Source organism: Coregonus lavaretus, assembly GCF_964263955.1.
Source record: "Coregonus lavaretus genome assembly, chromosome: 6".
NCBI lineage: Eukaryota > Metazoa > Chordata > Actinopteri > Salmoniformes > Salmonidae > Coregonus > Coregonus lavaretus.
In genome coordinates this window covers 43,382,942-43,409,728 of record NC_139993.1, presented here as the reverse complement: position 1 = coordinate 43,409,728, position 26,787 = coordinate 43,382,942, and the positions used below count along the sequence as shown (strand labels likewise).

Here is a 26,787-nt window from a genome sequence, read left to right as displayed (position 1 = left end):
AAGTGTTAAATCTGTAACCATGCTATCTATATCTGTGACATAATGAGGTTCGACCCAGGAGCAGAGAATAGACCATACGAGGAATCAGTGGTAAAAGTAAATGTAAGTACTTTACTGAGAATAGGTAACAGCAGGATTACAGTAACGCTGAGAAAACAACAAACACTAGAAAACGTACTCAGGAGGCAAACACACATGACAAATGAATCAAGCTACTGAAAAGGGAAACAGAAAACACACCTCTCTTAAAAGGGAACTCATAATTAGGAAATAGAAAACACCTGAGTGTCATAATAGTCTCTAGGACGGTCTCTGTTGCCCTCTGGTGACAGGTGGAACCATGACAGTACCCCCCCCCCGCTCCCCTTCTAGAAGCGGCTCCAGCTGCGGAGCCAGGGCGACCACCACGGAGTTAGTTGAAATCCCGAACCCAGGATGTCCTGGGCAGGCACCCACGCCCGCTCCTCGGGACCGTAACCCTAACAGTCCACCAGGTACGGCAGGGCACCTCGGACCCGACGAGCCTCCAACAGACGCCGGACAGTGTAGGCCGGGTGGCCATCAATAAGTCGAGGAGGCGGAGGGGCAGGTGTGGGGGGAGAGAAGGGACTGGTTCGTACCAGCTTGAGTTGGGAGACATGGAAGGATGGACAGACCTTCATAGACCTGGGAAGCTGGAGACGGTAGGTGACCGGGTTGATGCGACTCAGAATATTGAATGGTCCAACGTAGCACGGAGCGAGCTTCCGCAAGCCCACCTTTAAGGGAAGATCACGGGTGGACAGCCATACCTGTTGACCCGGTTGGAGGAGCCGAAGAGGCCTTCGGTGTCAGTTTGCCTGGTGTTGATGTCAGACAGAGGAGCGGAGCAAGGTGGGTCATGCTCTGATCCAGGTGCCGCAACGTCGGCGAATGAACTCCTCAGCTGATGGCACCCCCACTTCGGCCTCCTGTTCAGGAAATGGGGGGCAAACCCGAACTGACACTCAAACGGCGACAGTCCAGTGGATGAGTTCGGCAGTGTGCTGTGAGCATACTCCGCCCAGACGAGGAACTTGCTCCAGTTGACGGCCTGAGAAGAGACAAAACAGCGGAGGAATTTCTCCAGTTCCTGGTTGACCCGCTCAGTCTGCCCTTCCGACTGTGGGTGGAACCCAGAGGAGAGACTCACCGACGCCCCCAACAGGGAGTAGAAGGCTTTCCAATACCACGCCACGAACTGGGGTCCACGATCCGAGACAATGTCCTGGGGAAGTCCGTGTAATCGAAAGACATAGGTAATCAAGAGATTAGCGGTCTCCCTCGCTGAGGGAAACTTGGGCAAAGCGATGAGATGGGCTGCTTTGGAGAACCGATCAACGACCACCAGGATAGTGGTCAGCCCTTGGGAAGGAGGTAACCCTGTGATAAAGTCTACAGACAGGTGGGACCAGGGCTGGCTGGGGATAGGCAGAGGTTGGAGCAATCCAGCCATCACTGTCGTGAAGATTTAGTTTGGGCACAGGTGGTGCAGGCTGTCACGAAGGACCTCACATCCTCAGTCATGTTGGGCCACCAGAATATCCGCTTCAGGAACTCCAGTGTCCAATTAACCCCTGGGTGCCCAGACAATTTAGAGATGTGTCCCCATTGTAGTACTTGCGACCGGACTGATCGCGGAACATAGAGCCTGTTAGCGGGACCCCCATCGGGGTCAGGTTCTCAGTTCTGGGCTTGTCGGACCAGGGTCTCAAGGCTCGGAGTCCCTCTGCTCATTAGAGACATCGTGCTGACAGGACAGGGCGTCTGCCTTCTGATTCTTGGCTAGTTTGAAGTTGAACCTGTTAAAAAACTGAGCCCAACTAGCCTGGCGAACGTTCAACCTCTTGGATTCTTGAATGGAGGCCAAGTTCTTATGGTCCATCCAGATAACGAAAGGATGAGGTGCCCCCTCCAACCAGTGTCTCCACCCTTCAAGAGCCAACTTTACTGCCAAGAGCTCCCGGTTGCCTACATCGTAGTTGCGTACCGCTGTGAAAGGACCGCCCCTGCTCCGGTGTCCGAGGCGTCCACCTCTACCACGAAGGGACGAGTAGGATCAGGATGAATGAGGATGGGTCTGGAGGTGAAACATCCATTGAGCTCCATGAATGCCCTGTCAGCCTCAGGGTTCCAGAAAAAACAAGTCTTGGACTTGCGGGTTAGGACCGTGAGAGTTGCTGCCACCGCACCAAAGTTGCATATATAATGCCTGTAAAAATTGCCAAACCCGAGGAACCGCTGGACTTAACCTTAACGGGGTCCATTTGGATGCTGGCGGTAGAGATAATGTGACCCAGGAAAGGAACTTGGGATGCGTGGAATTCACATTTCTCAATCTTGACATATGGTTGGCTCTGCAGGAGACGCCTCAGGACTAGGTGGACATGCAAGATGTGTTCCGGAAGGATCTTGGAAAAGATCAGGATGTCGTCGAGGTAAACAAAGACGAACCGATTCAACATATCCCTAAGCGTGTCATTGACCAATGCTTGGAAGACGGCCGGTGAGTTAGATAATCCGAAGGGCATGACTAAATACTCATAGTGGCCACTAGGGGTGTTAAAGGCAGTCTTCCATTAATCACCCTCCCTGATTCTCACCAGATTGTAAGCATTGCAGAGGTCCAGCTTGGTGAAGAATTGGGCCCCTTGAGCCAACTCCAAGGCGGCGGACATCAGGGGTAGAGGGTAACAATTCTTAATAGTAATCCTGTTCAGCCCTCTGTAATCAATCCCTCTTACCCACGAAGAAGAAGTCTGCACCAGCTGGGGATATAGAAGGGTGAATGAACCCTGCCTCCAGCAACTCCCGTCAGGGTTTCCCCTTGACCTGACGAGCCCTGGAATTTCCTGTCAACTGTGGACATGGAGCACGGCAATGGCCGAGACCTCCGCAACAGAGGCAGCAGCCTTTTCGCATGCGCTTGTCACGGTCCTGTGGGCTCAGACGTGTGCGTCCCAGCTGCATGGGTTCCTCAATGCTGTGCTCGAGAGGCTTGGGGTGCTCAGGAAACCGGGATACCGGTAGTGTCAAAAAAGCGCTGTCTCACACGTCCTTGGATGCGGTTGTCACTCCTGATTGCCAGTGTTTTCAGTGACTTGAGATCCTCTCCCAGTTCTCGAGCGGCCAGTTCATCCTTGATTGGATTAGACAGACCCTGGTGAAAAGTGGTAACCAGTGCCTCCGTATTCCACCCGCTCTCAGCGGCGAGGGTGCAGAACTCAATGGCGAAGTCAGCCACTGGTCTGGCCCCTTGGCGGAGTCTGAACAGTCGGCTTGCTGCTTCTCGTCCGCCGACTGGGTGGTCAAAGACTCGTCGCAACTCGGCAGTGAAGGCTAGTATGGAGCTGCAGGATGGTGTCTGCTGTTCCCAAACCGCCATAGCCCATGCCAGGGCCCAGCCTGAGAGTAGAGAGATGATGTAGGCGATCATGGCTCGATCGGTGTGGAACGAGGAGGACTGTAACTCAAACACCAGAGAGCACTGAGTAAGGAACCCCTTGCATCCTCCCGGGTAACCGTCGTACCGCTCGGGGGCAGGGATCTTGGGTTCCCGGTGCAGGTTCCCTGGAAGAACAATGGCAACGCCTGTAGTACTGGGCGATGAGACTTGGGCATTGGCTCCCCCTGGGTTGGGGTTGGGCCGTGGTAGGAGGGAATTGGTAAGTGCCCGAAGGGTCTCAGATATTTGGGAGAGTTGTTCTTGTTGCCATCCCAACAGTGCTCCTTGGTGGGTTATAACATTCTTGATGATGGTGATCTCTTCTGGGTCCATGTTGGTGGAAGTAGCTTGCTGTGACATCATGAGGTTGGACACAGGAGCAGAGAATAGACCAAACGAGAAATCAGTGGTAAAAGTTAATGTAAGTACTTTACTGAGAATAGGTAACAGCAGGATTACAGTAACGCTGAGAAAACAACAAACACTAGGACTAGAAAACTTACTCAGGAGGCAAATGACTAACATGACTAACAAATTAAGCTACTGCAAAGGGAAACAGAAAATACACCTCTCTTAAAAGGGAACTCATAATTAGAAAATAGAAAACACCTGAGTGTCATAATAGTCTCTAGGACGGTCTCTGTTGCCCTCTGGTGACAGGTGGAACCATGACAATAGCCTATTAGAAGATTGTATTGCATATGTACTTAATATACACTGTAGGAAAATTGCAATGGCATGCATATCATGTCATGTCATTGTCCCTTTCAATGTACCCTTTCATCAGGTTATTTAGGCGCTGCACAGAGCCAAGGCTTTCTATCTATCTATTCCTATCTGTCTACAGACATGTGTACTTCAATACTTGTAGTAGCATACAAACAGAATGTAGTCTGCTACTAGGGAAATGTTAGCAGGGTACAGTAGTTTCCCTTCCTGCATGGATCTGGAAAGGCTTGACTTGTGGGGGTAGAGAAATCAGTGACAGACATAACGTTTGAAATCCTTGTTGGCATTCTAATACCTGCTCATGGATCACAGAGGCATCTGGCTAAATGGCAACAACCTCTAACACCTTGTGTGCTGAGAGAGAAAACAGAGAGTGCTTCGGCAACATGACAACCTGATGTGTGGCTGATAAAAGCTTTTTAATTGCAAAAGCAGTGCCTTTGTTCTTATGACTATGGATGGATCAAAGGCAAGTGAGTCTACAATGCATTATGAAAAAGGTCTTCATAAGAAGAGTTAGCTTATGTTTTGTTAATTCTAGAGACCATCCATAGCCATTATTTTTCATCCACCACCTGTCCTTCAAGAGAAAGGAGCATAACATTTGACTTATACTAACAAACTCACCAATTACTAATATACTAATGCTCTTAGTAAAAGTATTTATCTTCAACTCGCAATCTGTGGATTCTATTTGATTAGATAGATTCAAATTGTGTGTTAAACATCACAGCATAGTTGAAAGATACATGGTGCGTAGAAATCCGAAGAGGGTGGCCAGCAGAGGTAGGTGGGATGGGCTGAGGGAAGCTGAGGGTTGGGATGTGTAATTGAAGACAAGTGGGAGTGGGGGGTCTCGGATGGTTGAGGGGCAGCCCACGGGGGAACTGTTTGGGGGATCTTGGAGGGCTGGTGGCCTGGCGGTTGGGAGCTTTGACCGGTGGCTGATAGGTCGCTGGTTCGGGTCCCCGTTTTTGAACTTGTGGGAGATCTGCCAATGTGCCCTTGAGCAGGGCGTTGACCCTGGTTGCTTCTGTTGGTCGTACTGGATGGGAGTCTGTTAGATGACTGAATGTAATGTAAATGTTGAGCGGCTTCACTGCAAGTAGATTGTATGTTTTAATATTCAATAAAAATAAAAAATAATCTGAAGAAAAGCGTGCATGCTAAGGACTTTCTGGAGAAAAGTGTGTATGTTTCCTCAAAAGCAACATATTTAAATGAAAATATAATTGGGTTGACATTCGACAATAAGTTACAGAGCAATGGAGGAACTTATTCAAGAAAGATCAAGTGTAATATATTATAAAAAATTAAGCGAACTGGATGGAAAAATGCTACCAAAAAGAATTTACTGAAACTTGTTACAAATGACGGAGTCACCCATGATTCACCAAACAATATTTTGAAAGAAGTTCTTTATACATTAATGCCTGGAACATTTCAATTTTGGAGAATCTCTATACAAAGGGTTCAAGTTATGTATAGTAACCCTAGGTGTAAAATAGTTGTCAAGCCAGGGTGTGGAGTTTCTATGTGTGATTTTCTATGTTTTGTTCTAGTTCGTGTTTTCTATGTTGGCCAGGGTGGTTCCCAATCAGAGGCAGCTGATTCTTGTTGTCTCTGATTGGGAACCATACTTAGGCAGCCTGTTGGCACTAGTTATTTGTGGGATCTTGTTCCGTAAGGTTTGTTTTGGTGTTTAACCTAGGACTTCACGTATCGTTTTGTTGTTGGTGAAAAGTACTCATTAAAAGTATGTACGCTTACCACGCTGCGCCTTGGTCTTCCTCTTATAACGATCGTGACAGAAGATCCCACCTCTATTGGATCAAGCAGCGTGACGAGGAGAGAGGATGGACCTGGGAGGAGATGAGTGAGAGTCTGGCAAGAGGGATGGAGGCCATGAGCACGGGGGAGAGACAAGCCCCAAAAAAATTTAGGGGGGGCTCACGCCGTGGACGACGAGGCAGCGGGAGGCCGCGATAGAGTGGTTCAGCAGGTTGGCAGAGGAGGCCGCCAGGTTACGGGGGTCACTGGTCACGAGGGAGAAGGATAGTGTGGAGGCACGGCGAGAGGAACTGAGTAGGCAGCAGAGGGAGCGGAGGATTATGTGGAAACCCAGACCCGCTCCTCGCACCAAGCAAGTGGTGTGTGTCACCAGTCCGGTCCGGCCCGTTCCTGATTCCCGCACAAGGCAGTGGTGTGTGTTCCCAGTATGGTCAGGCCCGTTCCTGCTCCCCGCACTAAGCCTGTGGTGCGCGTCGTCAGCCCGGACCGGCCCGTTCCTGCTCCCCGCACCAAGCCAGTGGTGCGCGTCGCACCAAGCCAGTGGTGCGCGTCGCCAGCCCGGTCCGGCCCGTTCCTGCTCCTCGCACCAAGGCAGTGGTGCGCGTCGCCAGCCCGGTCCGGCCCGTTGCTGCTCCCCGCACCAAGCCAGTGGTGCGCGTCGCCAGCCCGGTCCGGCCTGTTCCTGCTCCCTGCACCAAGCCAGTGGTGCGCGTCGTCAGCCCAGTCCGGCCCGTTCCTATTCCACCGGTGCCTGGTTCGGCACCGGTCAGCTGCTCCACACCGGAGCCAAAGCAATCCGCTCCACCGATGTCCAGTCCAGCTCCGGCCAGCGGGGCCAGACCAGACCAGGGGCGCTACGGGGGGGTAGAGAGAGAGTGGTGGTCACGCCCGGAGCCGAGGCGGAATGCCCACCCGGCCCCTACCCTATTGTGTTTGGTTGGCGCGGTCGCAGTCCGCGCCTTTGGGGGGGGGGGGGGGGGGGGGGGTACTGTCACGCCCTGGCTCTGGGGACTCTTATATGTTGAGCCAGGGTGTGGAGTTTCTATGTTGGCCAGGGTGGTTCCCAATCAGAGGCAGCTGATTCTCATTGTCTCTGATTGGGAACCATACTTAGGCAGCCTGTTGGCACTAGTTATTTGTGGGATCTTGTTCCGTAAGGTTTGTTTTGGTGTTTAACCTAGGACTTCACGTATCGTTTGTTGTTTTGTTTTGATCGTGTGTCAAGTACATTAATTAAATAAAAGTATGTACGCTTACCACGCTGCGCCTTGGTCTTCCTCTTATAACGATCGTGACAATAGTAAATAATGGCTACTTCTCAGAAAGTATTAAAAACTGTCAAGAGGAGTAAAACAAGGTTGTCCACTGTCGGCATATCTTTTTATTTTGGCCATCAAAACGTTAGCTTTAAAATCAGATCCAACAATAATATCAAGGGTCTAGAAATCCAGGGCTTAAAAACAAAAGTGTCATTGTATGCTGATGATTCATGTTTTCTTTTAAATCCACAATCTGGATACCTCCATAGCCTCATAGAGGATCTAGATACTTTCTCTAACCTACTATATTACGTACTGGATCACTAAAAAATTTAACTTTTACATTACCGTGTAGTTTACCAATAAAATGGTCTGACGGTGACGTGGACATACTCAATATTCATATCCCAAAAGAAAGACATTCTCACAACAATACAATTTTATAGAAAGTTAGAAAAAAATAGATAAGATCTTGCTACCATGGAAAGGAAAATACCTGTCTATAGTCATATCCCAGTTTACCTATTTGCTTGTGGCCTTACCTACACCTAGCGACCTGTTTTTAAATTATATGAGCAAAAAAAAAATCAATTTTAGTTGGAATGTCAAGCCAGACAAAATTAAATGGGCCTATTTATATAATGAATATGAATTCGGAGGGCAGAAATGATTAAATATCAAAGAATTAGACCTCTCACTATAGGCTTCAGTCATACAAAAATTATACTTAAATCCGAACTGGTTCTCTAGCAGATTAGTAAGATTGTCTCACCATGTTCAAGAATGGCCTTTTCCCCTTTATTCAGATTACAACCTCTCACTTTTGGTTATTTGAAAATGACATCATCTCCAAAATATAGCTATTTTTAAAACAAGCCATAGAAAGTTGGTTGTAATTTCAGTTTAATCCACCAGAAAAGACAGAACAAATAATACAACAAATATTATGTTAAACTCAAATATAATAATTGATAATAAAAAAAAGTCATATATAATAATTTAAAAAAAAAGTATAATCTTTGTAAATTATATCATAAATAGGACTGGTTGTGTTCGGTCACACAAGCAGCTAACAAAAATATATGGAAATGTCTTCTCTACCCAAAATTACAACCAACTAATTGCATCATTTCCGCAAAAATGGAAGAGGCAAGTGGAAGGGGGAAAAAGTAAGGAACTTGTCTGTTGGCCCTGCATTAAAGACCAAAATTGGTTAAAGAAAATTATGATAAATAAAAAAGTATACCAGTTTCATTTAAGGACCAAAAAAATGACAGCTGTGCCATATAGATTACAAAATAGTTGGGAAGAGAATTTTTATGTACCGATTCAATTGAAATTATTATACAAAATTCTTACAACCAATAGAATGTTGGTTGTAGATTGTTCTGCGAAGAGACAGAATCATTAGATAATTTGTTTTGGTTCTGTCTATATGTAGCTTGTTTTTGGTCGCAGGTCCAGGAATGCTAACTCTGCAAATAGCACTGCTGGGTGATTTGAAAAGTGATAGTCAATCGATCAATAATATAACAATACTTTTAGCAAAAATGTTTCTTTAATTTACAATCTGTAGAAACTATGAGAATATAAAGGTTTAGGTTTTTGTGAAACATCACAGCACAGTAGAAAAATATATATGACAAATATAAATAAAATTTTTAGATAGATGGTAGGGGTTGCGTGGAGCTGAAGGGTGGGACTAAAAACAACAAGATAACTAATGTAAAATATACTGTGTCCATAAAATCTATATAGGTTCAGAACTTTCGTGAAACAGCACAGTTAAAACTATATGGCAAACAGAAATCAAACTGGATGGTCTTCAGAGATAGATGGGAGGGGTTAAGAGTAGCTGAAGGATGGGATTAAAAACAAACAAAAGATAACTATTGTGAAATACATTGTGTCCGTAAAATGTATATAGTATGTATAAGATGGAAGTAGAAGCTTACGTGTTTTTGTTGTCCATTAGTTTACCCCAATTAAGGGAGGGGTGGCAGGGTTAGGAGAAAATAATAAATAAATAAAAAATATATATACAGTGGCTTGCGAAATTATTCACCCCCCTTGGCATTTTTCCTATTTTGTTGCCTTACAACCTGGAATTAAAATGGATTTTTGGGGGGTTTGTATAATTTGATTTACACAACATGCCTACCACTTTGAAGATGCAAATTATTTTTTATTGTGAAACAAACAAGAAATAATACAAAAAAACAGAAAACTTGAGCATGCATAACTATTCACCCCCCCCCCCCCCCCCCCCCCCAATGTCAATACTTTGGAGAGCCACATTTTGCAGCAATTACAGCTGCAAGTCTCTTGGGGTGTGTCTCTATAAGCTTGGTACATCTAGCCACTGGGATTTTTGACCATTCTTCAAGGCAAAACTGCTCCTTCAAGTTGGATGGGTTCCGCTTGTGTACAGCAGTCTTTAAGTCATACCACAGATTCTTAATAGGCCATTCCAAGACATTTAAATGTTTCCCCTTAAACCACTCGAGTGTTGCTTTAGCAGTATGCTTAGGGTCATTGTCCTGCTGGAAGGTGAACCTCCGTTCCAGTCTCAAATCTCTGGAAGACTGAAACAGGTTTCCCTCAAGAACTTCCCTGTATTTAGCGCCATCCATCATTCCTTCAATTCTGACCAGTTCCCAGTCCCTGCCGATGAAAAACATCCCCACAGCATGATGCTGCCACCAGCTCTGTGGAGTGTACGGCTTAAAGTGGTCCTATGGACAGATAGTCCAATCTCCGCTGTGGAGCTTTCCAGTTCCTTCAGGGTTATCTTTGGTCTCTTTGTTGCCTCTCTGATTAATGCCCTCCTTGCCTGGTCCGTGAGTTTTGGCGGGCGGCCCTCTCTTGGCAGGTTTGTTGTGGTGCCATATTCTCTCCATTTTTTTATAATGGATTTAATGGTGCTCCGTGGGATGTTCAAAGTTTCAGATATTTTTTTATAACCCAGCCCTGATCTGTACTTCTACACAACTTGGTCCCTGACATGTTTGGAGAGCTCCTTGGTCTTCATGGTGCCACTTGCTTGGTGGTGCCCCTTGCTTAGTGGTGTTGCAGACTCTGGGGCCTTTCAGAACAGGTGTATATATGCTGAGATCATGTGACACTTAGATTTCACACAGGTGGACTTTATTTAACACATTATGTGACTTCTGAAGGTAATTGGTTGCACCAGATCTTATTTAGGGGCTTCATAGCAAAGGGGGTGAATACATATGCACTTTCCACTTTTCCGTTATTTATTTTTTAGAATGTTTTGAAACAAGTAATTTTTTTTATTACACTTCACCAATTTGGACTATTTTGTGTATGTCCATTACATGAAATCCAAATAAAAATCAATTTAAATTACAGGTTGTAATGCAACAAAATAGGAAAAACGTCAAGGGGGATGAATGCTTTGCAAGGCGCTGTATGTATATATATAAAGTACCAGTCAAAATTTTGGACACACCTAGTCATTCCAGGGTTTCTCTTTATTTTTACTATTTTCTACATTGTAGAATAATAGTGAAGATATCAAAACTATGAAATAACACATATGGAATCATGTAGTTACCAAAAAAGTGTTAAACAAATCTAAAAATATTTAAGATTTAAGATTCTTCAAAGTAGCCACCCTTTGCCTTGATGACAGCTTTGCACACTCTTGGCATTCTTTCAACCAGCTTCACCTGGAATGCTTTTCCAACAGTCTTGAAGGAGTTCCCAGATATGCTGAGCACTTCTTGGCTGCTTTTCCTTCACTCTGCGGTCCAACTCATCCCAAACCATCTCAATTGTAGAAAAAAGTAAAAATTAAGAAAAACCCTTGAATGTGTCCAAACTTTTGACTGGTACTGTATATATTTACAACAAAATATATGGGGGATTGGAAATGATGCAGATAATTACCCAGGGTTGTGGGTATGATTCCCACGGGGGGGGGCAGTATGAAAATGTATGCACTCACTAACTGTAAGTCGCTCTGGATAAGAGCGTCTGCTAAATGAGTAAAATGTAAATATTCCTTCCCCATAAGAATGAGAAAGTAAGAAAACATATGCATGATTAGTTCCTGCAAGTCTCATTAACATATGATCCCTTGATACTATTTCAACCTGTAAAGCATCATTTCACCACATATTTAAAAGCTGTGCACTTCGTCAGTAATTGCTCTCATTGGCACAAAAAGCATTCATTGAGAGAGAATGCTAAACCCAGTATGCCTGTCTCATTGAAATGGAGAATCAGGATACTTTAATGCAGCACTCTGCATTACTTTGCAATGTGAACTTTAGTACTCCCTCTCCATCATTCACCAGAACCACAAATTAACAGACATCGACATCTATTAGTCCATGCACCTAATATAGATAGAAAGGACCACTTCTATTATATCTGCTATTACTTCTCACTGTTTAAGAGTGGCATTGGGAGGAAAATGACCTTTAAGTCAACGCATATAACCCTTGCCATGCAGTGTGCCAATTACACCTGATCCTGCAGGCTTCACAATCTAATCACATCTGTGGGAGAAAAAGGGTTAGGGTGTTCGAAGACAGGCATCCTCTATGCTCAATCATTTAGAGCTCAATGTCTGGGGCTAATGAGAGAGAAGCAGCCAATGAATGGTAATCACAGCCTGGAGGTGAGGCTTGGATACAGTGGGGTCCATAATCAATGGCACCCTTCATAAAGATGATTTAAAAAATACTGTATAAAAATAAATAATACAAATACTGAGCTATATTGTATGATATATTTTTTGGGGAAATTATATTATTTTATACTAATAATACAATTGCTCAGAGAAAGAGATTTTGTTTAATAAGTCATTAAAACAAATCTAAAAAAAATAGGGGTCAAAATTATTGCCAGCCCTGTTTTTAATACTCTAGCACCCTCCCACTGGGCAAAGAAGTCAGTTCAACTTCTAGTTTTGATTTACATTTGGTGGAGTTGGCACCATGTCATTGGATTTAGGTTAAAAGTTGGGTGGAAAATTACCACATTCCCTTAAATTGACTTTTTGCAAATCCAATAATTTCCCCACGTTGATTCAACATCATCACATTGCATTTGTTTGTTAAAATGACGTGGAATCAAAGTTGAATCAAACAGTTTTTTCCCAGTGGGCTCCCCTTGCGAGGATAACAGCAGTGAGCCTTTTTCTATTTATGAGATTGGAGAACACGTTGGGATCGATCTTTGACCATTCCTCCATACAGAATTTTTCCAGATCCTTGATATTCTTAATCTGTGCTTTTGGACTTCCCTCTTTAATTCAAACCACAGGTTTTCAATCACTTTGATCCATATCTTTTTTCAAGTTTATATGTTGGGTTCTGATGGGGTATGACATTCAAACTAAGCTCATGAGGCATTTATACGTTATTCTTCAAGAATCAATGGGTACACATATCATTAATTTAGTATTCAATTAAGTATTCAATATAGCTCAGTATTTGTACTATTTTATTCAGTCTTTTTGCTTATCTTTATCAAGGGTGCCAATAATTACGGACCCCACTGTATATCTTATATCTTACATAACAGGGAAAAGGCTGGTGGGAGAGAGATACCAATGGGGCTTCTGTCATTGACACCCATCCGTGTCATCTACTATCGTGCATGATCCGCTTGATAATGACTCTTTAGTGTTTATTAAAGTCACCTAAACATTGTAGATTATGTTACGTTGCGTTATGATTATCTAATAGGGTGAGTATAGAATGGAACCTTATGGAGTATGAGCGGGCAGTCACTTTAAAAATCTATAATCCTTCCCTAGCAAATAATGCCTCAGTGTTGCGTGTGCCATTATAATTTAAGCAAGATGTTAAATGATCCAAACATCAATATAACTTTGCCAATCAGTCAGTCATTTACCTGCTTTTTTCAGAAAGGAGAGAGGCTTGACAAAGCATGGATAGTGTGGTCCTCTGTAGCTCAATTGGTAGAGCATGGCGCTTGTAAAGCCAGGGTATTGGGTTCGATCCCCAGGACCACCCATACGTAAAAATGTATGCACACATGACTGTAAGTTGCTTTGGATAAAAGTGTCTGCTAAATGGCATATTATTATAGTGCTACTATACCTCTCACAGGCTCTGTGGTATGATCAGAGTGTATGCAGTAGCTGTACATTTTGTACCTGTTTTATGCTATGCCATCTATCAACACCATATGGTATATAACAGTCCTCCCACAGATGTAGGATCTTAAATTTGAGCTACAGTCAGTGGCCAATGTAATAGGTGCACCACCCCATTCACCAAAATGGTTCCATCCTACAGACAGTGAGTCACGTGACAGTGGCTTACTATATAAAGCAGGCAGACAGGCATCGAGGCATTCAGTTACTGTTTGATTGAACGTTAGAATGGGCAAAACAAGTGACCTAAGCAACTTTGAGGGTAGTATGACCATCAGTGCCAGGCGTGCCGGTTTCAGTATCTCAGTAACGGCCTCCTGGGATTTTCAAACACGACAGTGTCTAGGGTTTACAGAGAATTGTGCGACAAACAAAAAACATCCAGTCAGCGGCAGTCCTGTGGGCAAAAACAGCTCTTTGATGAGAGGTCAAAGGAGAATGGCATGAATCGTTCAAGCTAACAGGCGGGCCACAAACAGGCAAATAATGACGGATGGGCTATTGCAGCAGATGACCACACCGGGTTCCATTCCTATCAGCTAAAAACAAGAAGAAGCGATCACCAACACTGGACAATTGAGGAAAAACATTGCCTGGTCCGACGAATCCCGGTTCCTGTTGCGTCATGCTGATGGCAGAGTCAAGATTTGGCGTAAGCAGCATGAGTCCCCGAATAATTCTGACTGTTCTGGAGGCAAAGGGGGGTCCGACCCGGTACCAGATGGGTGTAGCTAATAAACTGGCCACTGAGTGTATATTGTCACATCAAAATAATCCTGCAGCAACAGGATTTGAACGTTTAGTCCATAATGTTGCTTGATCGATGGTTAGGCCATTAGCTGGCTACATAAAAAGTGTAATACTGTTAATGTAACCGTGTTTTAGTGTGGGGTTTCAGTGGATTTATGTAAATCGTGAAGCTGATCAGTATTTCCTGCATTCTCAGCATCAAAAGAGTGATCAAATTAAGATTCTACATCTGTAGTGGATAACATGTGAATGGGATACTGATCAGGAAGCTTTTAGCTCAGAATCTCAGGATTATTACACCTCTGATGAATAAATAAAGGTGTTTCTAAATGGCAAGGTAGAAGCCAGACTATTTTCCAGTATTTTCCATTTCCTGTTGAGTTTCATGTTATCATGTTGTACTGGAATGGAGTCAATGGAATGGTATCAACCACATGGAAACCACGTATTTGATGTGTTTGATACCATTCTATTGACTTCATTCCAGCCATTATTATGAACCGTCCTCCCCTCAGCAGCCTCCATTGGTGCGTACTCACTGTTAAAGATCAATAATCCTTCCCAAACAAATGATGCCTCAGTGTTGTGTGTATCATTAGAATTTAAACAAGATGTTAAATGATGCAAAGGTCGATATTACGTGCTGTTCATTCAGAGACTGATTTTGCCAAAAAAGGAAAGAGATTTTACAGAAAATTGAGTGTGCTGCTTTTATATTGTCAGGGAACTGTTATCTCGAATGGCGGTCTACATATATGAAAACTATAAATAAATTACATTGCCATAGCTTCCTGAAATTACATCCACTATACTGTGTATATCACTAAGGCAACAGTCCTATCTCACAGTTAGAGGAAAACACAATGAATGGCTAGGTACTGATCAGGAAGCTATTAGCACCGCCACAATATCTCAGGGTGAAAACACCTCAGATAAGTCAATCAACCTTCAGTGGTCATTTTTCTTCTAAATGACCAAATACAAGGTCTTAGACATTCAAAAACAGGATAATATGTACAATTAGCCTGCTGGTGCACATGTGCTTTATCTTATCCATTTATCAATGAGGTTGTAACTAGTTTGTGAAAATCAATAATGACACCAACACGTGTGATGTTTTGAGCAGAGAGGACTGAAAATTGGGGGCATGCTAGGTAAACAAACATACAGCACTCTAAATGATGCTGCATCTGGAGAGGAACAGATTAAATCAAGGTACTCCATGCAAATGGGCTGCTCAAAGAGGCGCAAAGGGTAAACACTTTCACAGTGCTGGATATGATGAGATGCTTGTTCTTAATCTCCTAGTAACACCCCAACATTAAACAAAGCAGGAACAGTTCATTTTGGGTGATTACAGAGCAATGAGGTTCTGAGAAAATCCTCCAAATGCATCAGTAAACTAACAGTTCAAATTTAAGGTCACAATTTGGACCCCATTTACTGATCCTGCTACTTTTTCTATCTAAATAGTCCATTGTGCAAAGAACATATTGTGGCACTTGTTTTCCAGACGGAATACCACAACAACAATAACAAGGTAACACAGAACAAACAAGCTACCATAAGTCCTAAAACAAGTTAACTCAAGTGATAAAAAAGATACTGTACAAGGTTTATGGTTGATATTTTTTAAAGTAAAAAATAAATAAAAAATGCAATAAATATTCTACTAAAAGCTACAATTGATCACTAGGCTACTTTCTCTGAATTCAAAACATTTTCTCAAATAAGACATACAAAAAGGAACCCTTCCATTGCATTAATCATGATGAATAATGTGTCATTATCAGTAAACCGTCAACCTGACATTGGACTGACATTGGCATGGCTTGGTTATTGGATGTGGTTCAACGCTATTCACAGTCTCTTTGAGACTTCCTACATGCCCATGGAGCAGCCAAATACTGAACATCCATCTTGGGTAAAAATAGAGAGATACAAATTATATCATTGTAATAGAGCAAACATCATATGAGATTCTGTATTACTATTTACATTTACATTTTCGTCATTTAGCAGAGATCTATCCTTTTGCTCAGACCACTGCCATCTAGCCTGGCTACCCAACCACATCGCTCCGGCCAAACGCCATGCCCACTAGCATTTCTTCTCCACATAGCGATAGATAAAGCAGTGGCATTTAATTCAGTATGAGTCGTCAGGCAAACTGACAACACCCTGGGGGTCAACACAACACATACCAACCAGCCTGCCCCTGTATCTTGAATTATTAGATATTGATCGAAAAGGAAATTTGATGGATGTCCAACCTTTGATTCTTACCTTGTAAAGTAAGGGCGCTTGTCCAAGTTTTAATAGTGCAATCTGTTTGGTGACATTCATTGTAGTTCTGGCTCTTCTCATGTCCTCCAAACCTCCATACTGCACATCCACTACCACAGCCTTAAATGGAGAAAGGAGAAAATAAATATCAGACTATTTTAAACCATTGGTACAAAAGGCAGAAAAGATTAACTGCAACTGAATCGGAATAATAGGTGCAATCATTTTGCAAATGGCATCCACAATCACACCTGTGGAGGGGTTTGGAAGGCACAATAATGACTAATGAACAAACGTCTGTCTGTGTGCTGGAGGAGCAAGACTGAAAGTTAAAGAAAAGTTGTGGAGTTGAGCGAGGAGTCACAGCAGCGATGCTTTTTCTGAGTGGGACTCTCCTGCTGCATTACCTGGGCCCAATTCATTTTTCATGTGGCCTGGGGGCAAATGAAACGCGATGCCGGTAAGCAGAGTGTCACGATCGTCATAATGAGTGGACCAAGGCGCAGCGTGATATGCGGACATCTCTTTAATGAGAACTTAAACGATGATTACAAAATACAAAACAACAAAACAACAAAACGAAACATGAAGTCCTCGGTCAATAACACAAACCAAACACGGAACAAGATCCCACGAATAACAAGTGCACACAAGGCTGCCTAAGTATGGTTCCCAATCAGAGACAACAAGCAACAGCTGATTCTCGCCTCTGATTGAGAACCACCCCGGCCAACACAGAAACACATAACCTAGAACATACCATAGAAACACGAAACATAGACTCTACACAACGAAACTAACACCCTGGCTCAACATACAAGAGTCCCCAGAGCCAGGGCGTGACAGTACCCCCCCCCCCCCCCCAAATGCGCGGACTGCGACCGCGCCAACATAAACCCAACAGGGGAGGGGCCGGGTGGGCATTCCTCCTCGGAGGCGGATCCGGCTCCGGGCGTGACCACCACCCTCTAACAACCCCCCCGTAGTGCCCCTGGTCTGGTCTGGCCCCGCTGGCTGGAGCTGGACTGGACATCGGTGGAGCGGATTGCTTAGGCTCCGGTGTGGAGCAGCTGACCGGTACCTGACCAGGCACCGGTGAAACGGGCACAGGCTGTGCCGGACTGACGACGCGCACCACAGGCTTGATGCGGGGAGCAGGTATGGGCCGGACCGGGCTGACGACGCGCACCACTGACTTGGTGCGGAGAGCAGGAACGGGCCGGACCGGGCTGGCGACGCGCACCACAGGCTTGGTGCGGGGAGCAGGAACAGGCCAGACCGGACTGACGATGTGCACCATTGGCTTGGTGCGGGGAGCAGGAATGGGCCGGACCGGGCTGACGAAGCGCACCATTGGCTTGGTGCGGGGAGCAGGAACGGGCCGGACCGGGCTGATGACGCGCACCACTGACTTGGTGCAGGGAGCAGGAACGGGCCGGACCAGGCTGGCGACGCGCACCACAGGCTTGGTGCGGGGAGCAGGAACAGGCCGGACCGGACTGACGACGCGCACCATTGGCTTGGTGCGGGGAGCAGGAATGGGCCGGACCGGGCTGACGAAGCGCACCATTAGTTTGGTGCGGGGAGCAGGAACGGGCCGGGCCGGGCTGGCGACGCGCACCATAGGCTTGGTGCGGGGAGCAGGACCGGCCGGGCCGGGCTGGCAACGCGCACCCTTTGCTTGGTGCGAGGGGCAGGAACAGGCCGGGCCGGGCTGGCGACGCGCACCATAGGCTTGGTGCGGGGAGCAGGAACAGGCCGGGCCGGGCTGGCGACGCGCACCATTTGCTTGGTGCGAGGGGCAGGAACAGGCCGGGCCGGGCTGGCGACGCGCACCATAGGCTTGGTGCGAGGGGCAGGAACAGGCCGGACCGGGCTGTGGAGACGGACTGGAGGTCTGGAGCGAAGAGCTGACACAACCCGTCCTGGCTGAATGCCTATTTTTACACACTCTGTGTGAGGCATCAGCACAGGACGTACAGGGCTGTGTACTCGCACTGGCACTACAGCACGTGACACTGGCGCAGGATATCCGGGACCGAGGAGGGGTACTGGAGGCCACGAGCGTTGAGCCGGCACACTCCGTCCTGGCTGCATGCCCACCTTAGCACGACACGTGCGTGGTGCTCGCACAGGACGTACCGGACTGTGCCGGACCACTCGCGGCACAGTACGCAGCTCCGCATACCTCGGAACCTGCCCAGTCTCACACTGCCTAGCCTGAGTATGGGGAGTTGGCTCTGCTCTACCTCTAGGCTCCGCCAACCTCCCTTCCAGCCCCCCAAACCCGGTGGCCTCCTCTCCTAATCCCCAAACTCGCCCTGTAGCTGCCTCCAGCAGCCCTGTCGTCCATGCCGTGTGCCCCCCCCTAAACATTTCTTGGGGTTGCCTCTTGCGTGTCCGACGTCGGCCCGGTTGGCGCCGCTGCTCCTCTCTATGGCGCGCCTCCACCGTCTCCTCCCACGGACGGTGATCCATACCGGCCTGGATTTCCTCCCAAGTCCAGGAGCCCTGCCCGTCCAAGATCTCCTCCCAAGTCCAGGCTGTCTGCTCCTGGGCACGCTGCTTGGTCCTGTTTTGGTGGGATCTTCTGTCACGATCGTCATAATGAGTGGACCAAGGCGCAGCGTGATATGCGTACATCTCTTTAATGAGAACTTAAACAATGATTACAAAATACAAAACAACAAAACGAAACATGAAGTCCTCGGTCAATAACACAAACCAAATACGGAACAAGATCCCACGAATAACAAGTGCACACAAGGCTGCCTAAGTATGGTTCCCAATCAGAGACAACAAGCAACAGCTGATTCTCGTTGCCTCTGATTGAGAACCACCCCGGCCAACACAGAAACACATAACCTAGAACATACCATAGAAACACGAAACATAGACTCTACACAACGAAACTAACACCCTGGCTCAACATACAAGAGTCCCCAGAGCCAGGGCGTGACACAGAGTACATCTTGTTTGCATGAGGAGAACAGGGGAGTGGGAGATTTATCACCCTTGTCAGCATTTGCATCATAAAAGCGCTCCGTTAAACTCCACGGAACTGACACCAAATTGAAATGCAGAGAGATTTCTAGTCTGACTGAGAATCTCTTTTTTCTTTCCAGACGTAATTAAATTAACGATGTTGCTTGCTGCACTGAGCATATTTCTTCTGTACACCAGATGAATTCTTCTCCGTTCACTATTCATCTGGCCTATGTGGTGGATGAGGGAGGCAATGTTTGTTTTTCCATCACTTGATTGAAAGGAGCAAAAATCCCCCAATAATTAACTATTATCATGTTGAGGAGTTGAATTGCCACCTCAATCAGGGGCTGTTATTATGCCTCAGACAGAGAGGGTGGCAACATGTCCTGCAAATTCAATTCCCTCTCAATGAAATGTAAATTGAACACTTCTACTGTAACATAATCATACCAGAACGAGAGCCATGCATTACATGCAACAGTAGAGCATTACAAACATTATAAACATTGGGATTGTTTACTAAAACAGGGAGACTGGAAGGGGGACTCAAACACCACTTGTCCAAAGAAGTACTGCTGAACAAGTAAGAATATCAATTCCCTTGGTGGATGTCTTTGTTTGCTCTGGGTCCAGCAGGAGACATCCTGGCACAGGCTCATGTATTTAAAAAGCTATTATGTGGAGTTAACACAATCAGAGCCAGAAGAGGCAGTATGCCTTATTTTCTCCACCCTGCTCTGCTCTGGCTGCTCCTTGCTCAGATTAAAAACACTGCAATTCTCCAGAGCCAGCTTGACAGAAACAACGGCTGAATTAAATGTCTTTGTGTCTATATGAAATTAGATTTCCATGCTATGAAATATTAACACAAGACGACTTACAGAAAGTGTAATGAGGCAAGGCCATGCATTCATTTTTAAACAGGTACTGTTACACTATTTCCTTCAGAGGAGCAAATCTCAAATGAATGGAAATCCCCACTAAAAAGAGACAGCGAGATATGATTTTGGTCTACTGTAGTTGTCTTAGTGTACCGGTGCATGGATAAGAGAATATCTAGGATATTGTTCTAGGCAGTTCCATGTGACTGATGATACAGTACTTTAATGAGTGAGGCCGAGGCAGGTAGTGTACACTCTTAGAAAACAAAGGTGCTAAGTAGAACCATATAGGGTTCTTCAGTTTGTCCCCAAGGGGGAACCCTTTTTGGTGCTAGGTAGAACCCTCTATGTAGGGTTCTTCATAGAACCCCCTGTATATGGTTCTACCGAGAACCATCTATGAAGGGTTCTACCAATAATCATTCTATCATCTAAAGGTTCTTCCTAGAACCCTCTATGAACGGTTCCACCAGCCTAATTAGCCTTTAAAATGTAATTATTTATGACAATACATTATATACAGTGCATTCGGTAAGTATTCAGACCCCTTGACTTTTTTCACATTTTGTGACGTTACAGCCTTATTCTAAAATGGATTAAATAAAAACATTTCCTCATCAATCTTATTTACATAAGTATTCAGTATTGCCATGAGACTCGAAATTGAGCTCAGGTGCATCCAGTTTCCTTTGATCATCCTTGAGATGTTTCTACAACTTGATTGGAGTCCACCTGTGGTAAATTCAATTGATTGGACATGATTTGGAAAGGCACACACCTGTCTATATAAGGTCCTACAGTTGACAGTGCATGTCAGAGCAAAAACCAATCCATGAGGTTGAAGGAATTGTCCGTAGAGCTCCGAGACAGGATTGTGTCGAGGCACAGATTTGGGGAAGGGTACCAAAAAATGTCTGCAGCATTAAACGTCCCCAAGAACACAGTGGCCTCCATTATTCATAAATGGAAGAAGTTTGGAACCACCAACACTCTACCTAGAGCTGGCCGCCCGGCCAAACTGAGCAATCAGGGGAGAAGGGCCTTGGTCAGGGAGGTGACCAAGAACCCGATGGTCACTCTGACAGAGCTCCAGAGTTCCTCTGTGGAGATGGGAGAACCTTCCAGAAGGACAACCATCTCTGCAGCACTCCACCAATCAGGCCTTTATGGTAGAGTGGCCAAACGGAAGCCACTCCTCAGTAAAAGGAACATGACAGCCTGTTTGGAGTTTGCCAAAAGGCACCTAAAGGACTCTCAGACCATGAGAAACAAGATTCTCTGGTCTGATGAAACCAAGATTGAACTCTTTGGCCTGAATGCCAAGCGTCACGTCTGGAGGAAACCTGGCATCATCCCTACGGTGAAGCATGGTGATGGCAGCATCATGCTGTGGGGATGTTTTTCAGTGGCAGGGACTGGGAGACTAGTCAGGATCGAGGGAAAGAAGAACGGCAAGATCCTTGATGAAAACCTGCTCCAGAGCGCTCAGGACCTCAGACTGGGACGAAGGTTCACCTTCCAACAGGACAACGACCTTAAGAACACAGCCAAGACAACTCAGGAGTTGCTTCGGGACAAGTCTCTGAATGTCCTTGAGTGGCCCGGCCAGAGCCCGGATTTGAACCCGGTCGAACATCTCTGGAGAGACCTGAAAATTGCTGTGCAACAACGCCCCATCCAACCTGACAGAGCTTGATAGGATCTGCAGAGAAGAATGGGAGAAACTCCCCAAATACAGGTGTGCCAAGCTTGTGGCATCATACCCAAGAAGACTCAAGGCTGTAATCGCTGCCAAAGGTGCTTCAACAAAATACTGCGTAAAGGGTCTGAATACTTATGTAAATATAATATTTCGGTTTGTATTTTTTATAGATTAGCTAAAATTTCTAAATTTCTAAAAACCTGTTTTTGCTTTGTCATTATGGGGTATTGTGTGTAGATTGATGAGGGGAAAAAACTATTTAATGGATTTTTGAATAAGGCTGTAGCGTAACAAACTGTGCAAAAAGTCAAGTGGTCTGAATACTTTCCGAATGCATATCATAAGGCCTTTTGTTGATGGCCTAGTTATACCCTAACACAGTGGTGTTAGGAAACTGCTGGTTTACAGACCACATCAGGCCTGCAAGACACATTATGCTGACCTGCAAAATGATGTGTAATTCCTATCGGAATCCAGCCAGAGTTAAGATATCCAACAAGCGAAATGTTGTATCACAAGCAACCTGCATTCAGAATGACTGCCAGGGTAGGGAAGATTAAATACTGAGACTACCTCAGTGATCTAAACTGGAACAACCATCTCAGTAATAGGTGCAATAAGTCCAACTACTTAAAGACTTGTTTAGTTTACAAAAATGTATGTAATGTATCGTTGTGTAGCATAAAATGTATCAATCAATCAATATACATGCAGAAAAATGTTAAAACAAACAATTCTGAAAATCACCCTGCAATTGTTTTATTTTATATTTTTTCCTGGGGGCCCAAATGCAGTAGTCCGGCCCTGATTTGCCTGTGCAACAAATTATTGGGATTTGTGGCACGGAACATATAAGCATGTTTTATTGATAAACTATATTTGTGCGTTCGTGAACAACCCCGCCTGGAAAACGCCCTCTATTTACTTTTTATGGTAAGAACAATGCCTTAATTTGCTGTGTGATTTGGAGATGTTGGAACTGAGCCATGATAGTTGCTAAAAGAAAGCGCAATGGCAAATGTGATCACATTTCTGTTGAGGTGTGGGCAGAATGTTTTCATCTTTAAAATGACATTTCTTAACAAAAAATGCATGCCGCCTATAGCGAGTGCCAAACACAATGTAGCTAGCTTGTTGCTACCTGGATAGCTAACTAAACAATAGCTGGAACGACCTAGCGAACTGGCTAAGTCGATTCAGTGGCTAGCTTTGCACTTGGCTGGCTAACAGTAGCTGCTAGGGGTAAGTTATAACCTACATTTGTGTTTTGTTTTTACATACTGGTAACCAGAGTCGTTCAAGGGAATTCGGGACATGGGTGACGAGTTAACGTTAGCTTGGCTCTCTCTGTGTGTTCGTGCCGTGGGAGGAGTTTTTTTTTTGGGGGGGGCAGAGAGCAATGGCTAGCTAGTATGCAAACTATTCTAGCTAACTAACTGGCTGAATAAGTTGACAACGGACTCGCTCAAGCTGTCGGGACTAACCCAGAACTTTACACAACGTTAGACACGGACACGAATGATCTGCTTGGCGTGTTGACACACTGGTGGTTTGTTGTGGCTGAGTATTGGTGCTAAACCGTGTTGTTGGAGGCTGGCATGCTAATTGGCTGTGGCGTCATAGGATTCGGTGCCCTGGACGGTTTTCACAGAATAATAATGTACCAAGTTAGCTAGCTGAATAAACTAAGTTAGTCTATTCCTAGAAAACATTGAACCGCTGTAGTTTACAACAATTATAGTTTCTGAGGTGGAAGTTGGGAGAGTTGTATTTGGGTGCTTCAGTGAAACGTAAGTGAGGGAGGCCCCTTTCTCTCACTTTCCCAGATGTTTAGTTCATTTCATTCTGATCTCCTTTGCATTATTGTAGCCGTTTTCTGTAGCCTGTCAACTATGTGTCTGTCTATCCCTGTTCTCTCCTCTCCGCACAGGCTATACAAACGCCTCACACCGCGTGGCTGCTGCCACTCTAACCTGGTGGTCCCTGCACGCACAACCCACGTGGAGTTCTAGGTCTCCGGCAGCCTGTGGAACTGCCGTTCTGCGGCCAACAAGGCAGAGTTAATCTCAGCCTATGCTACCCTCCAGTCTCTCGACTTCTTGGCGCTGACGGAAACATGGATTACCACAGAAAACACTGCTACTCCTACTGCTCTCTCCTCGTCTGACCATGTGTTCTCGCATACCCCGAGAGCATCTGGTCAGTGGGGTGGTGGCACAGGAATCCTCATCTCTCCCAAGTGGACATTCTCTCTTTCTCCCCTGACCCATCTGTCTATCTCCTCATTTGAATTCCATGCCAGGTTCCCTTGGAGAGTTCATCAATGAGCTTGATGCCTTGATAAGTTCCTTTCCTGAGGATGGCTCACCCCTCACAGTACTGGGTGACTTTAACCTCCCTACGTCTACCTTTGACTAATTTCTCTCTGCCTCCTTCTTTCCACTACTCTCCTCTTTTGACCTCACCCTCTCACCGCCCCCCCCCCCCCCCCCTACTCACAAGGCAGGCAATACGCTTGACCTCATCTTTACTAGATGCTGTTCTTCTACTAATCTCACTGCAACTACCCTCCAAGTCTCCGACCACTACTTTGCATCCTTTTCTCTCTCGTTCTCCTCCAACACTACTCACTCTGCCCCTACTCAGATGGTAATGCGCCGTCGCAACCTTCGATCTCTCTCTCCCGCTACTCTCTCCTCTTCCATCCTATCATCTCTTCCCTCTGCTCAATCCTTCTCCCTCCAATCTCCTGATTCTGCCTCCTCAACCCTCCTCTCCTCCCTTTCTGCATCTTTTGACTCTCTATGTCCCCTATCCTCCCGGCCGGCTCGGTCCTCCCCTCCTGCTCCGTGGCTTGACGACTCATTGCGAGCTCACAGAACAGGGCTCCGGGCAGCCGAGTGGAAATGGAGGAAAACTAGACTCCCTGCGGACCTGGCATCTTTTCACTCCCTCCTCTCTACATTTTCTTCCTCTGTTTCTGCTGCTAAAGCCACTTTCTACTACTCTAAATTCCAAGCATCTGCCTCTAACCCTAGGAAGCTCTTTGCCACCTTCTCCTCCCTGCTGAATCCTCCTCCCCCTCCCCCCCCTCCTCCCTCTCTGTAGATGACTTCGTCAACCATTTTGAAAAGAAGGTTGACGACATCCGATCCTCGTTTGTTAAGTCAAATGACACCGCTGGTCCTGCTCACACTGCCCTACCCTATGCTTTGACTTCTTTCTCCCCTCTCTCTCCAGATGAAATCTTGCGACTTGTGACGGCCGGCCGCCCAACAACCTGCCCGCTTGACCCTATCCCCTCCTCTCTTCTCCAGACCATTTCCGGAGACCTTCTCCCTTACCTCACCTCGCTCATCAACTCATCCTTGACCGCTGGCTATGTCCCGTCTGTCTTCAAGAGAGCGAGAGTTGCACCCCTTCTCAAAAAACCTACACTCGATCCCTCCAATGTCAACAACTACAGACCAGTATCCCTTCTTTCTTTTCTCTCCAAAACACTTGAGCGTGCCATCTTTAGCCAACTCTCTTGCTATCTCTCTCAGAATGACCTTCTTGATCCAAACCAGTCAGGTTTCAAGACTGGTCATTCAACTGAGACTTCTCTTCTCTGTGTCACGGAGGCTCTCCGCACTGCTAAAGCTAACTCTCTCTCCTCTGCTCTCGTCCTTCTAGACCTATCTGCTGCCTTTGATACTGTGAACCATCAGATCCTCCTCTCCACCCTCTCCGAGTTGGGCATCTCCGGCGCGGCTCACTCTTGGATTGCGTCCTACCTGACAGGTCGCTCCTACCAGGTGGCGTGGCAAGAATCTGTCTCTGCACCACGTGCTCTCACCACTGGTGTCCCCCAGGGCTCAGTTCTAGGCCCTCTCCTATTCTCGCTATACACCAAGTCACTTGGCTCTGTCATATCCTCACATGGCCTCTCCTATCATTGCTACGCAGACGACACACAATGAATATTCTCCTTTCCCCCTTCTGATAACCAGGTGGCGAATCGCATTTCTGCATGTCTGACAGACATATCAGTGTGGATGACGGATCACCACCTCAAGCTGAACCTCGGCAAGACGGAGCTGCTCTTCCTCCCGGGGAAGGACTGCCCGTTCCATGATCTCGCCATCATGGTTGACAACTCCGTTGTGTCCTCCTCCCAGAGTGCAAAGAGCCTTGGCGTGACCCTGGACAACACCCTGTCGTTCTCCGCTAACATCAAGGCGGTGACCCGATCCTGTAGGTTCATGCTCTACAACATTCGCAGAGTACGACCCTGCCTTACACAGGAAGCGGCACAGGTCCTAATCCAGGCACTTGTCATCTCCCGTCTGGATTACTGCAACTCGCTGTTGGCTGGGCTCCCTGCCTGTGCCATTAAACCCCTACAACTCATCCAGAACGCCGCAGCCCGTCTGGTGTTCAACCTTCCCAAGTTCTCTCACGTCACCCTGCTCCTTCGCACACTCCACTGGCTTCCAGTTGAAGCTCGCATCTGCTACAAGACCATGGTGCTTGCCTACGGAGCTGTGAGTGGAACGGCACCTCCGTACCTTCAGGCTCTGATCAGTCCCTACACCTAAACGAGGGCATTGCGTTCATCCACCTCTGGCATGCTGGCCTCCCTCCCTCTGCGGAAGCACAGTTCCCGCTCAGCCCAGTCAAAACTGTTCGCTGCTCTGGTAGCCCAATGGTGGAACAAGCTCCCTCACGACGCCAGGACAGCGGAGTCATTCACCACCTTCCGGAGACACTTGAAACCCCACCTCTTTAAGGAATACCTGGGA

At 46.1% G+C, this 26,787-nt stretch overlaps 1 protein-coding gene across 1 annotated transcript in view; it reads right to left on the bottom strand.

Annotated features, from left to right (window-relative positions):
• naaladl2 (N-acetylated alpha-linked acidic dipeptidase like 2) overlaps window positions 1-26,787 on the bottom strand; it is a gene marked incomplete at its 3' end in the record, with an annotated part of 270,856 nt that overhangs the window by 127,084 nt on the left and 116,985 nt on the right. Inside the window, exon 4 of the mRNA XM_084163867.1 lies at window positions 16,433-16,552. Within this exon, the coding sequence (XP_084019993.1) occupies window positions 16,433-16,552 (120 nt within the window). The remainder of the gene's footprint in view (window positions 1-16,432; window positions 16,553-26,787) is intronic.